This window comes from Protomyctophum parallelum (assembly GCF_964188405.1).
Source record: "Protomyctophum parallelum genome assembly, chromosome: 6".
Lineage (NCBI taxonomy): Eukaryota > Metazoa > Chordata > Actinopteri > Myctophiformes > Myctophidae > Protomyctophum > Protomyctophum parallelum.
Window position 1 is genome coordinate 10,610,255 of NC_139701.1, and position 15,938 is coordinate 10,626,192.

The 15,938-nt window shown below is 43.2% G+C and overlaps 1 protein-coding gene across 11 annotated transcripts in view; it reads right to left on the bottom strand.

The window, feature by feature from the left end:
* Positions 1 to 15,938, bottom strand: part of mcf2l2 (MCF.2 cell line derived transforming sequence-like 2) — a gene marked incomplete at its 3' end in the record, with an annotated part of 133,596 nt that overhangs the window by 95,041 nt on the left and 22,617 nt on the right. For 9 of the 11 annotated variants that reach the window (XM_083767700.1, XM_083767695.1, XM_083767690.1 and 6 more), the window contains exons 2-5: positions 12,162 to 12,245; positions 5,969 to 6,083; positions 3,668 to 3,758; positions 1,983 to 2,102 (exon numbers count right to left, since the gene is read on the bottom strand). In XM_083767700.1, the coding sequence (XP_083623826.1) occupies positions 1,983 to 2,102; positions 3,668 to 3,758; positions 5,969 to 6,083; positions 12,162 to 12,245 (410 nt within the window). The remainder of the gene's footprint in view (positions 1 to 1,982; positions 2,103 to 3,667; positions 3,759 to 5,968; positions 6,084 to 12,161; positions 12,246 to 15,938) is intronic. The other 2 variants (XM_083767694.1, XM_083767692.1) reach the window with 1 other exon arrangement.

A 15,938-nucleotide genomic window follows, 5' to 3' on the forward strand; every position in this document is an offset into this window, starting at 1 on the left:
ATCATTTACACAATGGCTTATGGCACTAATGTATGCAGCACTTAGCAAGCTGCTTGACACCTATATCATATGATAATGATCTTCCAAGCGCTTTCTATATCCAAAACACGTACGCCTCCTTTACGACTATAGTTCACAGCTTCCAGTACGTTCCTGCTTTTCTCACTGCAAACTTCAGTGAAAAGATTGAACTTTCCTCGATGTTCGGCCGTCGTTAAGGTGTTTTTTTATGAATAATAATTATTCATCTTCCGGGGGTCCCGGGCATGCACAAGACCTTTTCAGATGGGGGTCCGCAGGCCAAATACAATTCAATTTGGGGATCCTTGACATGAAAACTTTGGAGAACTACTGCCTTAATGTCACAGGCTTAACTCCCAATCTCTCAAGACCCGCCTCGGTCCTACTAGGAACACCACTGATCCTCGCCATAGATAGACAATACGTGGAACCACGTCAGCTTTCCAGAATGGATTCGTTTTTACGCCTGGATACCCGGTCCAGGACAGTCTTCAGACACGCCTCCTCAGGAGACTTGGCTCAGCCAGGGCTGGACTGGGACAAAAATTCGGCCCGGTCATTTTCGTGTGAATTTGGCCCAGACCGGCCCACCACAACCAGCGCGCAGATAGCAGAAACTCTACCGCCCGCTCTGTCGAGGCACACACAAACAAAAGAGCCCTAATACCACCACTTTTACAGATCAACATAAATGATACAAACCAACAGACAACTACACAACCCTGTTGTAGAGGGTTTATTTGTCACTCACTGATACAGGTACAGTGAAATTATCATGATGGCACTGGCAGAATGGCAGCACGCCCGGACCTTTCCTGGTGGCCTGCCGCCTATTGGCCTGTCGCGGCCCAACGGGAATATGCCCGGTATGACCTGTGGCCAGTCCAGCCCTGGGCTCAGCTCTGAACCCATTTGATTTGGCGTTAGGAACCCGTTGCGACCGCATGGCCTTGCTGACGTCTAGGCGGAATTCCACTCATGGTTTGAACTAGACTCGAGGTTATGTTACTACGGTGAGCTTGTAGAAAACAAGGCAAGGGAGGTGGAATATTGGGATCGTTTACACAATGGCATGTACAGTAGCGTTCAACGAGCTGCTTGGCCCTCTTTTATACCTAAAATACGTTTGTCAAAAATAGGCAATCTATGTAGCCGTAACACTTTGAGAATAAGAAGAACTTATCTCTTATAATTAGTTAGTAGATCATTCACAAACTGTTAGTTAATGAGTTACTAATGACTTGTTAAATGCATGTTAATGGGTTACGATGCATTGTGAGCTTGTAGATCTGATGTCATGGTCATGGACTTTTACAGACACAGACAGATTTTTTTTTCCTTTACATTTTTATCCCACGATTTTTGTAACCCATTTTCTTCACACAGTGTCAATTGTCTAATGTAATCCTCGGCACTACAATCCCTCTGCGAACCTGGGGAGAACAACGGACTGACCGCCATGCTTCTTGCCATGCATGAGGAGTTCAAGCCGCTTCTTTTCACCTGACAGCGGGGAGTTTCCCCAGTAAGCACGTAGCACGTGGAAGGAACACGTCATTCCAACCAGTTCCTTTCCCCTCCATCAGGTGCCCCGGCTGGCCAGGGGGAGGCAGTATAAAAGTATAGAGACGAGGATTACTGCCTGATTTTTTTGTGAGGGTACCTACCCAAGGGCACACAGGAGAACATGCAAAAACATGCAAACACACAGAAAGGCCCTTTCGCCAACCCCACCTCGGGTATGGGCACTGATGATGCTGAGGAGAGAACACGCCCCCGCCAGCGCCCACAGCGTCCCCAGCAGAAATAAAACCCAGGAACTTCTATGTAGCTGTGAGGCGACAACGCTGTCGACCGCGCCACCGTGCCCCAGACAGGCCGACAGACAGAATGATGTTGTCATGCAAATACCGCTGTAGATGAGAGGTGTGGTTTGACGTGTGGTAATGAAGCATGCTTACCGGTACCTTCATTTTAAAGTCATCTCTGTGGAGCTTAATGCCAATGTCAGCCAGTGCCCTCTGGAAGAACCTGGAAGGCCTCAGAACCAGTACCAACTGCAGGTTTCCTGGGAACGCCCCCTGGGGCATGCACAAACACACACACACACACACACACACACACACACACACACACACACACACGGACACGGACACGGACACGAACACGTGCACACACACACACACACACACACACACACACACACACACACACACACACACACACACACACACACACACACACACGTCATTTACATCATTACACTGGGCCTAGTTCCTGATTTAATTACATGACACTGAGTGGGACCATTGTTCAGACCGGAATTTAAAATGACTATTTCAGGGTCATATTGTGCTAACTGCGTGTTACGTTCACTTGTACTGCCCTCTAGTGTTAAACACACCTAAGTACAAGTTTATCCTTACAATCCAAATTGTATCAGGAATGAATGATACAGATTGATACAGATAGGAGTCGGACGTCTGCTTATTATGAAGAAATTAATCAATGTTTGTTACTGTGGCCCGGTTCGGCCTAGCGGTCCGGACACCTACATAGGCTGGTAATCCGGCAGGTTCGAGTCCCCCAGTCTCTCTCCCCGTTTCCTGTCAACCTACTGTATACCTACGTACCAATAAAGGCAAAAATAAGGCCCAAAAATATCTTAATAAATAAATACAAACTTTACTGTATCAAATCATTCTCAAGTCCGTTGCACACCAGACTGAATATAACACTTAAGAAAGTTTTGTTTGTTAAGCCTGTGTGATTGATTGTATAATGAGAATAAATACATTTAATGGCAAAAGCATGTGAGAGACAAAAATATAGATTTGTTCTTTAGCAGCTATGCTGTTAGAGGCTTTGTTACTGGAGTCCTGGTGATATAAAAAGTCCAGGGTAGATCATACAGCCATTGTTGTATAGTTAAATTATTGTTAAAATCTTAGAGGCACGTTGGTTTGGAACCATTTATTTGTTTCTGTCTAGACTGTCACTGTTTTATTTGGTTAGCAGGAGCCAGTTGCACCACCTCAGTTCAAACTTAGCCTAGTTATAGCTTAAATGGCTTTTAACTCAAGACTTGTGCGTGACTAAAAAGCCATTTAAGCTATACCTAACTAGGCTAACTTAGTGTGAGGTGGTGCAACCCCCCTACAGGTAAACTGAAGTTCCACATCTGTCAATAGTGTACTTGTTTTGTACACATCAGACAGATTGATGTCGCCGTTGGCTATAAACCAGAATGCTTGCTATATTTGCATTGGGGCCGTCTGCAGTTAGTTAGTTGCTGCGAGAGTGAGGTCTAGCCAACACCAACTCAGGATTCCTGGATCGTTGCCCTCCACAAATTCCTATCCAGCAACAGGTTCTTGAGCTCTGCAGTGTTGTCAGCCAAGCTGTCGTGCCGCAGCACGTCTACATATAGGTCGTACACTTCTTTCCCCTCCTGGCTTTGCTCTGGGTTGGCTCCCATAGAGTCAACTTACTTTGCCTCTAGTTCTGGGTGCCTGACGCAGTGCCCTGCCAGCCTCATCCTGCTCTCTCTGACTGTGTCCGTGACCCGTGGTATAGGTCCCCATAGAGGCCCACATCTCTGATGCGGTCCGTCCATGTGACACCTATAGTCGCCTGCAGTACTTACAGCTATCCTGGAGAGAGAGGCCTTCACCGCGCTCCATTTGTCCCTCCGTCGGTCGATGATGATGACGAAACCGATGCTGGCTGCATCCAGGCTAGAGAAATGATACAGTATTACATACAGATACATCCAAGTAAAAGTACCAATACTGCAATTTAGTAAAAGTAAAAGTACCAATACTGCAATTTGGAAGTACTCCGTTGCAAGTAAAAGTACGGAATTGAAACATTGAAAGTACAAAAGTATCGGCATCAAAATGTACCTAAAGTACTAAAAGTAAAAGTATTCATATTGCAGAATGTTTTTCACAAATTCAAAATATGTAGAATATCTATTGAAAATAGCCTATCAAATATAATAATCTATTTTCAAATGGCCGAAATGTATAGGGTTGAAGTGGTTAATGTATGTTTTCTAATCAAAATTGCCAAATAATTGTAGTGACGTAAAAGTAAAAATTTTGGCTCCGAGATGTAGTAGAAGTAAAAGTACTGGAAATTGGAAATACTCAAGTAAAGCGCAAATACCTCAAAATTGTAAGTATACTAAGTATATTTGTACGTCTCTAATTGTTATGATGAATTGAACATGGTGGGCCCTATTGTAAACAAGTGTAATAATTTATGGTGTCATCCACAGTTAACAGTTTTGTATTGAGTTGTGCTTGAAATGTACTGTTTTTTTTTTTTTTTAAGATATTTTTTTGCGGCTTACGCCTTTTTATTGATTTTTGAAGGGACAGACAGTAGGCTGACAGGAAACGGGAGAGAGATGGGGGGGATGACATGCAGTAAAGGCCGTGTCGGGTCCGGGAGTCGAACCCGCGGCACACTGCGACTGGATTACCAGTCCGGTGCCCAGACCGTTACGCTACGGCCTGGGCTGTACTGTTAATAAATTAATCATTAAGGAAGGTTTATGCATGCACCACATACTATGTAAACTCTTAATTTCCAAAGTATTTTTTTTAAATAATTTGGGGACACCCAAAATAATTTGGCGACCCCCCGAGGGGTCGCGACCCACGGGTTGAGTGCAAGGCAACTGGTACGAGAATTAGTCACTCGCATCTCTGTCGGAGCAACTATGACTGTGTGTGTGGAAGGTCGCCTCCTATGGGCACATCAACAAAGGCAGCGGCAACAATGGACTGAGCTGAGACTGAAAGGGAAGACTGCGTGTCTCCCTGACGCGGACCATTCTGTGTCTCACTCTGTGTTACTTTTTATTTTTGCCATAGTATGAGTGCATTATTGTCCATACTTTGAAAGCGGGGTTGAAGGTTTTACCATCTAAACTTAATCTCCATCTGGTTTCCAGGCCTGGTCATGAACAAATATCTGAAACCACATATTAAATGGGTGCCATGTATGTATGTACAGGGTACTGTACAGGGTAGGCATGACACAATAGTGGACTTGATATCAAAAGATATATCATCCATTTTCAGGTCAGCTTATAAGAGCTACTCAATTTGGAGGAGTCATTGTTTCCTTTAATTATCCATGATTGATGTCTGCTGTGTCTGACAAGTATGTCAACTGTTTTGTTACATGAATGTTTCTGCCATCTACAGGCACTTTGTAACTGGCTGTTTTCCTATTATCTGACTGTACTGGCGGTGTTTATGACCTTTGCACAAGGCATTCTTGTACTACTTGTGTGTGTGGACATTAATACAGTATTTTTTACATTGTGGTATATTTGCTATGCTATAGTTCTCTGCACTGATCCTGTGGTCCATTGTCCCCGTCCTATACTCCTACACTCTGTCTGACTCTGACGCATGTCGGGACAACAGGCAAGTCATGTTTAGTCTTCTGTTACTGATGTGTCAGCGATCCTCCTCAGGGACTTCAAATCTCAACCCTGTCTGTCTGACTGAATGATAGATGGTCACACTAGTGGTGGAGCCAATTCTAAATACCGGAGGCTCGGGTTTCTACCAGAGTCAGTACGTTTAAACTGACCTCTTCAACCCCTGTTACAACACACCTCAGTCGTGTGTGTGTGTGTGTGTGTGTGTGTGTGTGTGTGTGTGTGTGTGTGTGTGGTCGAGGAAATGTGGGATACCTGAGTTGTATATTTAAGGACGTCATAAACCAAGCCATGAGAAGCTGTTTTCTGTTCCCACTGACATTTGACCTGTGACTTGTGTGACATGTGTTAGGACCCACCTTCTCCCTGAGGGGGGGTAGGAAATGTATATAAGCTGAAGTCTGACTGAGATGGGGTGGGTCAGTACGGTGTTCCATTGTAACGCTTCACTGCTGTCAGTGTGCATGCGTGTGTGCGTGCGTGTACCTGGGGATGCTGGTCAGGTAGGTGACCACGTTAAGGAAGTCCTCGTCGGGCAGGTCGCTGAAGCCTGAATACTCAGGAAAGGTGATGATCGGAGCGCCATCTTTTCCTCGCCCTCCTGCAACACACACACGGAGGGCATATACTGTACACTTATGTCTACAATCCTTGAAATGTACTGTTCTTCTTGCAAAGTGTCATTCTTAACCCATTCTGGGTGGGAACCCCTTTTCTTTCAGAGCGAACGTTTTTAACTCATATCTTTGCTTCTGAGGGGTTCCCCTTCCTGGAATAACATATTTTCAGATGGGGGTCGGCGGCCAAATTACATATAATGTTTGGGGTCCTTGACATGAAATATTGAGAACCACTGACATAGAAACATAGGTGTTTCAGACAACTGAACCGTCATGATTTAGAAGAATTTTATTTTTATTTTGATGTCAGACCTAAAATGTGTTAAAATAACTTAAGTATATTGAGAGTGAGCAAGGTATCTGCAGGAGGGTATAGAGCATACTGTAGAAGTGGACCCACTGAAAAATCGACCATTCATTTTTCCCATAGAGATTTACAAAAAACATTTATATCATTTATTTTAAGCCTTTGATTCTCTGGGAAAATGAAAAAACGCTAAACAAAGGGTATTTATTAAATGTAGGCTAGTGTACTATCATATAATTCATAACATTAAATATTCAAATTTATTTAAAAAAAATCACAGAATCAAAGGTTTTAGATTCACCAGGATCCTGGATGGCTGGATTCTAGAGTCTTGATTGATAATATTTTTGTAAATATCTATGGGGAGTTTTCAGTGGATCCAGAAAAGCACTAGATTAGATAATCTGCAATCCAGATTTTGAGAAGGACTTCATCTCATCTAGTTTCATTTCCATTTAAATTACTTTCCGCTTAGGTTAACTTTTCCGTTACTTAGGTTGTCATATGGGTTACGAAGATCTACTACAGCATATTGGTTGAATTAGACCAAGTGACTTAACCCACCCTACTTTATATAATGCAAAATTACAGTATATATGATGCTAATCTTGCCTAATGACAAACGGTTGAAACCCAGTGCTCATTTCTCTGTCACATACAAAACAGTTACAATGATTTTTGCTCTACCCTTCCTTCCCAAAAACATCCACTAGATGGCAGCCTTGGGTTAAATATAGAATGCTCCAAAGGCTGTTTTGAGGTAACTTGCTTTCATATTTATTTGTGTTTATGTTTCCTCAATCAAATCGATGGACGGTTATGCAAAGATAATTGTGATTATCTCAAATAATTGCGATTAGGCGATTATGTGTCATAATAATTGTAACAGGCTTGTTGTACACACTGACACAGTGTAGGCCTGCACAAACTCATTTAGGCCTGACCGAAATTAAAAAAATGACAGTTTTCTGAAATATCTGTGTTTCTAAACCCAAAAACTATATGTAATTGGCCACGACCCCCATCTGAAAATATGTTATTCCAGTAACCCCTCAGAAGCGAAGAGTTGAGTTAAAAACATTCGCTCTGAAAGAACATATATTCAAAGATTTGCACCACATTTTCACGATTTTTCAATAGTACATAGACATAATGCTTAAAACACCAAATGGACCCTTATAGATCTTCTAAAAAATAAATTAAGATATTTTTTGCGGCTTACGCCTTTTATTGATTTTTTGAAGGGACAGACAGTAGGCTGACAGGAAACGGGAGAGAGATGGGGGGAAGACATGCAGTAAAGGCCGTGTCGGGCTTGGGAGTTGAACCCGCGGCACACTGCGACTGGATTACCAGTCGGGTGCCCAGACGGTTACACCACCTCCTGGGCCACCCTTATAGATCTTTGACTCTTGATACGAAAACTAAGGGTTGAAAACCACTGGTCTATGCAAGCTCCCGTCTCACAGCTGGGCTTCCAACTGTAAGCAGAAAGTCTGTAGCTGCAGTGAATGGAAGGGTGGCTGCCTGACTGAGACATGTTGCATGTATAGACCGATTCCGTAGCGATTTCATGGTCGCAGCCTACGTATTTCCTGTAGGCGGACTCGACGTAGCTGCGGGGGTAAAACCCTCACCAGGCGCACCTCTTCCACTACAGTGAACGGCAGAGTGACTGATGTTAGTTTGCCTCAAACTTTACTCCTTTACCTGCTTTTTTACTAACACTAACATTACAAAGATGCCCAGAACATCGAGATGAACCTGTGTAGTTTATGGCTAATCCAACAGTAGTGGCAACATAAAAAAAATAAAAAAACGGAATGTCAAAATATCCACCGTGGTGGCTGAGACCAGAGCCATTGAGTAATGGTTGAGACAAAGCAGTGAAGGGTCCTGAAAGATACATAATTTCAGTCTTACCCAATACCCAATCTTTCTGTTTTATGAACACAAGGCTGCTGTATTTTATACCTCATACTAAGCATTTAAAGTATGAGGTATAAAGTACAGCAGCCTTGTGTTAATAAAACAGAAATATTTGGTATTGGGTAAGACTGGTGTTATGTATCTTTCACTGCTTCGTCTCAACCATTACTCAATGGCTCTGGTCTCCGCCATCGCGGTGGATATTAGACATTCCGTTTTTATTTTATTTTTATGTTGCCACTACTGTTGGAGCAGCCATAAACTACACAGGTTCATCTCGATGTTCTGGGCATCTTTGTAATGTTAGTGTTAGTAAAAAAGCAGGTAAAGGAGTAAAGTTTGAGGCAAACTAACATCAGTCACTCTGCCGTTCACTGTAGTGGAAGAGGTGCGCCTGGTGAGGGTTTTACCCCCGCAGCTACATCGAGTCCGCCTACAGGAAATACGTAGGCTGCGACCATGAGACCCGCTACGGAATCGGTCTATAGGCGCTGCGACGCGTTGAGAGCTTGTAGATCAGCTATTTTCGGGCGCAAACCAAGCACTCTTTAGCTACTGGAGATGCGGTGTAATGACATGGATCTCTAAACAAATTTGTTCAACGCAAAATACTGTGTTAAAAAAAAAAGAAATCTCCTGAATGCTGCCCTCAGGCATGGCATACCTGTGCTTTTCTTTCACCATAGCCTGAATGCTGCATTTATGGTCTGGAGAGGGCAGTTGTTTTACAGACGGGTAAAAGGGCAGGGGCTTGAAGCCCCCTTTGATGTCTATGTGTGCACGTCCCACATATGTGTCATATTGACCTATACATGTAAGAACGAGCTGACTGGTCCATATGTCACTGTAATGTGACTCTAATCCGTCCCACATGGAGAGCTGGTGCATTATTAGACCAACATCACTGGAACAATATGAAGACTGCAGTGCAATAAACAAAAGGTATGGAAGAATAATAAATAATCAGACGCAAATTAAATTCTCCACGAGAGAATTTAAAGCTGTCACGTTATTTTGATATAAGGAGGACCAGACAGTAATTTGCAGTTTGTCATGAATAAGGGGGTGGATCCAAACAAAACAGTTAGAATGTCACAGACTCTAATTTAGACGTCGTCAATACAAAGAACCACAATGGAAACAAGCCCCTAGCTGGGCCTTTCTGTGTTATTATTTTAGCATAACCTTTGATTGACTGTACTGTCTACCTGTACTGTTAATAAGCAAGTTAATAAAGGATAAATCAATCAATCAATCAATCAATCGTACCTACGACGTCAGTGTCGCATGCTGAAAATAACAGCTTGAAGACCTGCTTTTTTCTGCACAGAATACATCAGGCTTTATGTCGTATGAAGAAAATACAAATACAGAAATATCCAGGCTGACATAGACCCACATCTCAGTGAGAACAACTTCACCCACACAGGCTTTTTTTCTTTTCCCCACAGTAAAACTTTTATAACTTTTTTTAGAGGCCAGCCTTGCTGAGACAAGGGTTTCTGGGGTGCTTATAGTTATATTTTGCCAGTGTGAGAACGGTCAGATTTTCTGTGGTTTAAACACTGGAAGAATGGAATGACAGGAATCCCTTGAGAATAGACTCCACCGCTGCCATATACTGTAGCATGCCACACTGCCACGACACATCTGGAACAGCTGAAGGGACTGTCTGTCAGCATGCCACTGGCATTTTCAACTCAACTACCAGTATGTCTGACTGTCATCGTCCAGTAGAAGAAAAAGAAAGAAAAAACAGTATATACAATTTCGGTTGAGCTTAATCTGACAAAATGATGATTTCATTTGGATATCGATATTTGTTTATTATACCAATACCTCCTCATTGCTGACTGGCTGAAAACAAATGATTCATACAATAATGCATTCATATGATTATGAATGGATGTTGGATAAGCATTTCCTGCTGTAAGGACTCAGCCAGAGGTGCCCATTTCGCATAGTGATTGATTTAATGTTTGTCTACTACAGACTAGTATCTGTACCCTTATATTGGCTTATATACCCTTATAAGGACTCTGATACTGATATTACAGTACGTGTCGTGCATTTTAAGGACTCTTATATTATTTTTTATTAGTTATTTGTATCTACACGGACAGGGGAAGGTGTCTTACGGACACTATACACGTGACACTTCCGTTGTAGGCCTACGCAGCATACAGCGCTGAAGACTGCCTAAACACAGAAACACGTCCGTTGAGCTGTCTGCTCCACCATGCCAAGTTGCCAACTATGTCATGAATAAAAAGCGATGTGAGTGCTGGCATTCTATTTTTAGAGACTTAATGTAAAGTTACTGTCCCGACCGACCGTGCACCCGGTAAGAATGCTGAAAGAGAGATTGAGACGAGACCTTAAAGAAGTAGACTCCAGATACGGACATACAGCACTGCTGGTTTTCTCATGGAAATTGACCCGGCGATAATCTGATCAGAGGCATTTTATGAGCAACGATTGCAAACAAAACTGTCGATTAGCAGCTGAACAATAGCATTATTTGATGTCAGAGTAAAAGCCCAGCAGTGACTCTGAGGTGACGTGGGATTCATTATCTACCAGTCTGCCAGGAAACACCTCGTCTGATTAGAAATTACATCATGATGATTAATGCAGCGCGTTACCGCTAAGTACAGTAGATGTGTACGCATGCACGCACGCACGCACACACGCACGCACGCACGCACGCACGCACGCACGCACGCACGCACGCACGCACGCACGTCTGTGCTAAGTTCTGCTGTTACTGTAAGCGGGGAACTCTCAATGACACATTTCCAATGACAATGACAATGACAATGACACATTTCCTCATAATTGGCTTATCTATTCTACAGTAGGTCACATCATTGTGTGATATCTCTTAGTATTAATAAGAAGAAAGAAGAGCCGTGTTGCTCATATCCCGTTCCTCCGTTGCAGTCGTGAAATACACAGACAGCACCGTCTCATAAAAGTCACGGTTAAACTGCAGGTATAGAAGTTGCCTCTTTTGTCTCTGCTCGATACTCGATACCTTTAACCACTGTATACCTGGCCTAAATGCTTTGTTGACTGGAGTCCCAGATGGTATGGAGTGCAATTTATAAAAAAAATGCCAAAAGTCATCTTGCTGACACATTTTTAACTATTACAAAGTGTCAATCTGTATTCTGTGTGGGCAAAGAATTTGTGTACATTCCATTCTATGTCTCTCCTCCCTTTACATTCATGCAAGGTATAAAACTGTTCTACTCGGATATGAATTATATAAAATGTAAAAAGTGTGTTTAACATCAACACTAAAACCGGTTATTGTTATACAAAAATAATGTGAATAATGTATAGTATTAACCCATTCAGGACGGGAACCCCTTTTGGTGTTTTAAGCATTATGTTATACTTTAGCTAGTGAAGAATAGCAGATCCACAAGCTCATAGCTCGGCACTATGAGTGGCGCACTATGAGCTTATGAGCGTGTAGATCTGCTATTTTTGAAAAATCCTGAAAATGTGGCGCAAATCTTTGAAATATATATTCTTTCAGAGCAAACGTTTTTTAACTCAAATCTTTGCTTCTGAGGGTTTCCTGGAACAACATATTTTCAGATGGGGGTCGGCTGCCAATTACATATAATTTTTGGGGTCCTTGACATGAAATAGTGTGAGAACCACCGACATAGAAACATGTTTTTTTTTAGTGGTGCAACCACTCCTACAACCAGCAATGTCCGTGTACCTGTGTACACCTATGTTGACATGAGCACGAGTATGTGACTTATTAATACCAGTACAACTGGCTGTGTGTTTAGTGTTTACGTACCTGAGAGCATGGCAAACTGGCGATGCAGTTGCTCTATGATGTCGACCGCCAGCAGGGGCCTGATCTCCTGCTGCATAATCTCATCTAAGACAGGAGACAAAGGAGAACGCGTTAAGAAGACACAGGCAGACACACACACACGCACACACGCACACACACACACACACACACACACACACACACACACACACACACACACACACACACACACACACACACACACACACACACGCACACACGTACGTCTGAGAGGAGGCACACAACACGCAGATGGACACAACACGTTATATCATGTCCTGCTGGCTGCATAATCCACTTAGCACAAGAACAGAGCACGGCTGGCTAGATGTAGATGGACGTCGTAGACCGACTGACTGAGGCCAGAGAAAAGCATGAACCAAGTGTTTGAAGACTGACTCAGTGTTTCACCCAAAGTACACATGGTTGACTAGGACTTCCACACAGACTACAGAAACATGCTGTAGGCCAGTCAATCTAAGATAAAAAAAAGGGGCGTGACCCGAAATAGATTGCAATATTAATCGTTTTTTATGATCCTTTGGGTCATCCAAATAACATATTAAAATTTGATTATTATATACATTTTGTATCATGGTAAATTCAGGGGTTGAACGTTTGGGTACCATTGGAAACCAATAATATCATGTGACATGTCAAATTAGGGGTTATATATTCATGATTCTGAATCCATTCCAAGCGTTAGTTTTACACGAAGAACACTCCTTGGGGTAAAAAACGGCCATAGCCACTTGCACAAGTGCACCTCATCACATTTGTGAAGACGGCTATGGACGTTTTTTAGCCCAAGGAGTGTTTGTTGTGCAAAACTAATTAAACTATGTTATTTGGATGACCCTAAGGATCATAAAAAAAACCTTGAATGATTACTATTGCAATTTATTTTGGGTCAAATCCTAGATTGACTGGCCTACTGTTCACTCACACCACTAAAGGAATATCAATCAAAGCATTATGGGTAATTCACAGCAGCCATTTTGACAGATAAACACAGCTGGAGGTCTAGTAAGGTTAATTGCGGGTTATGTTTCATTTAGGTGTTTCTGTGTGTCAGCATGAAGTCAATCTGAGAACCCATCGTCCAAAGAAATAAAGGAAAAACAGCACCCTCTTTTATTGCATGTTTTTTTCCCGTTTTTTTTCTCCTTTATTTACCCAGGGTAGTAGCTGAGCACAAGTGCTCATTTTCAGCAACGCCCTGCACATAGAAACATACACGGGAGCTGGGAGCTGACCAGTACAACCTCAGTCTTATACTGTTGGTCACTAAGCAGCTCCACTGGAGCTCAAGCAGCCCTTGAGCAGTGCCTTGCTCAAGGGCACTTCAGCGGTGTTGGGTGAGTGATGACCAATCACTTCCCGACCCAGATTTTTCCTGCCCGTCTGGGGAATCGAACCGGCAACCTTTCGGCAACAATGGCGCTCCTCTAACCCACTACTGGAGCAGGAGCTGTCCAGGAGCTGGCCCACAGAAACACTCACACACCCACATTTTATGTTCTTACCTTCACCTGTGTTTACCCTGTAAGGGTCTTCTATGTGCTGAAAATGCCAAGCTAAGCACCAGTCAGCATACCTACTACCTCCTTGCATCGTATCACAGTAATTCTCCTTGAATATTACTGTTACTTACATGCTGCTTGAATATAGTCAAAGTGGAAGATCTACAGTAGTACCCTGAGTCCAAAAGAGTCTGTTGGACGCATAGCTTAATCACGGTGCATTGTGAGCTTATAGATCTGCTATTTTTGGTCACGGTCGGTCACACATACAGTTATTTGTGCCCCAAGAATGGGAACATAGCCAAAGCATGCTGAGGTGTGTCGAATGCGCCAATTACCCATGTTGCCTTGCGGGTTTGTGTGCAGTGCATGCCAGGTTGGCTCACTGAAGGAAAACTACAGGCGAAAAGCCTGCCAAGTGGTGTCAACGTAACACCTCCTTCCTATTGGTTGATGCCCAGTCAAACTTCACCAATGTTGAACTCCACCAAAGACAAACAAAAGGAAAGCAAGGCATGTCGCTTGGCTTCTTATATCTGTGTGATGTATAGTATAGGTGCCGGACTCTTTAGGACAGTGGTTCCCAAAGTGGGGTCCGGGGACCCCTAGGGGTCATTGAGGGAGTTCCTGGGCGTCCCCAGATAAATTATAGTTTGGAACCAAATGGACCCTGGTCTGTACAACTGGGTGGGAAATCGGGAACCCCTTTTGGTGTTTTAAGCATTATGTTATACTTTAGCTATTGAAAAATAGCTAAAGTAGATATTTTTAGCTCATAGCACGGCATCGAGTGCCACCCTACGAGCTTGTAGATCTGCTATTTTTTGAAAAATCGTGACAATGTGGCACAAATCTTTGAATATTATGTTCTTTCACAGTGAAGTATTTTACTCATATCTTTGCTTCTGGGAGGGGGGTCCCTGGACCATGCTGGAGTGATCCAGTGTGAGTTAGCGATTGGCAGAGATTTGGGGGTATTGGAATTTGGCTATAGATGGAATGTGAGCACACGGGACGTGTCTGTTTATGACATCTACTGTACAGTATGTGTGATGATGTCACACATACTGTACACGAGTACTGCGCCCATAAATCAGGCTTAAAAGTCCAACGAGCACAGAAAGACTTCCCATATAGCAGTGTTAGAAATAAAGAGTTTTAGTGTAATATGGTCTGAAGTTCTGAACCACTTCAGGGGAAGGCGATGCCATTGAGGAAAACACTGCCTTGTACACAGTGGGACCAGTCATGGGCTGTACACCCTATATTCTCTGCCCTTTTCCAACGGGGCCTTTGACGTATGGGCAACCATAGACCGAGACATGTTCTGTGTGTGTTCAATAAGCCCTACCCTGCTTTAATGATTATTGGGTCAATGATATGGCCCCCGAAGCTGTAACCAACAGTGAACAATCCCCGCTCTTGTCTGAGAATAAAGACGGCCATTAACAACACAGACTATACAACTCATTACCAAGAGAACAAGATGCCCTGCTGGGAAGAAGGGGGGGGGGGGGGGGTGGCAGGGCAGAAATAGACAAAGACGGAAGGAAGAGAGGGAGAGAGAAAGACAGAAGAAAAGAGACAGAAAGCATGTGGCGAGAGTGAAAGAGAGATAAGAGGAGCAGGAATAGATCGAGCTACAGTACCAGATGAGAGAGAGAGAGAGAGAGAGAGAGAGAGAGAGAGAGAGAGAGAGAGAGAGACAGACAAACCAGAATACAGAGGTATTTAATGCTGCCTTGGTCAAGGACCAGTCGTGCTGACTCTGCTCTGCCTTATCATGGATAGTATTGACACAGAAACCATCACAATAATAGCACTGTTTCCGCCACCCTGGCATGGGAAAGGAGGAAAGGCCTCTGAAACAGCATTTTAGACCACGTGAGTGACACACATAATGCCACAATACCATGAAAACAAATCATTTCCGCCATCCTCACACAGGTAAGATATTCCCCATCAACTGCGTTGCGTCATTGCTCTCACGTTACCAGACAGTTTAGATAGAAGTATCGAATGTGTGTGGTGGGCCTCTATATGGTCTCGGATTGCAGACGAGCTTATCTGTCTGATGCCGTATGTCTTTGACAGTGCACACACGCATCTGTATCTGTGGTTTAGTTTTATTTATTGTATCCCCTGTCCCTTCGGTCTGAAATATGTTGGGAAAAGCATAAACGATCAGGGTTTATCTCATACTGTAGTGCATTTCAATGATGTTCATCATGGCATG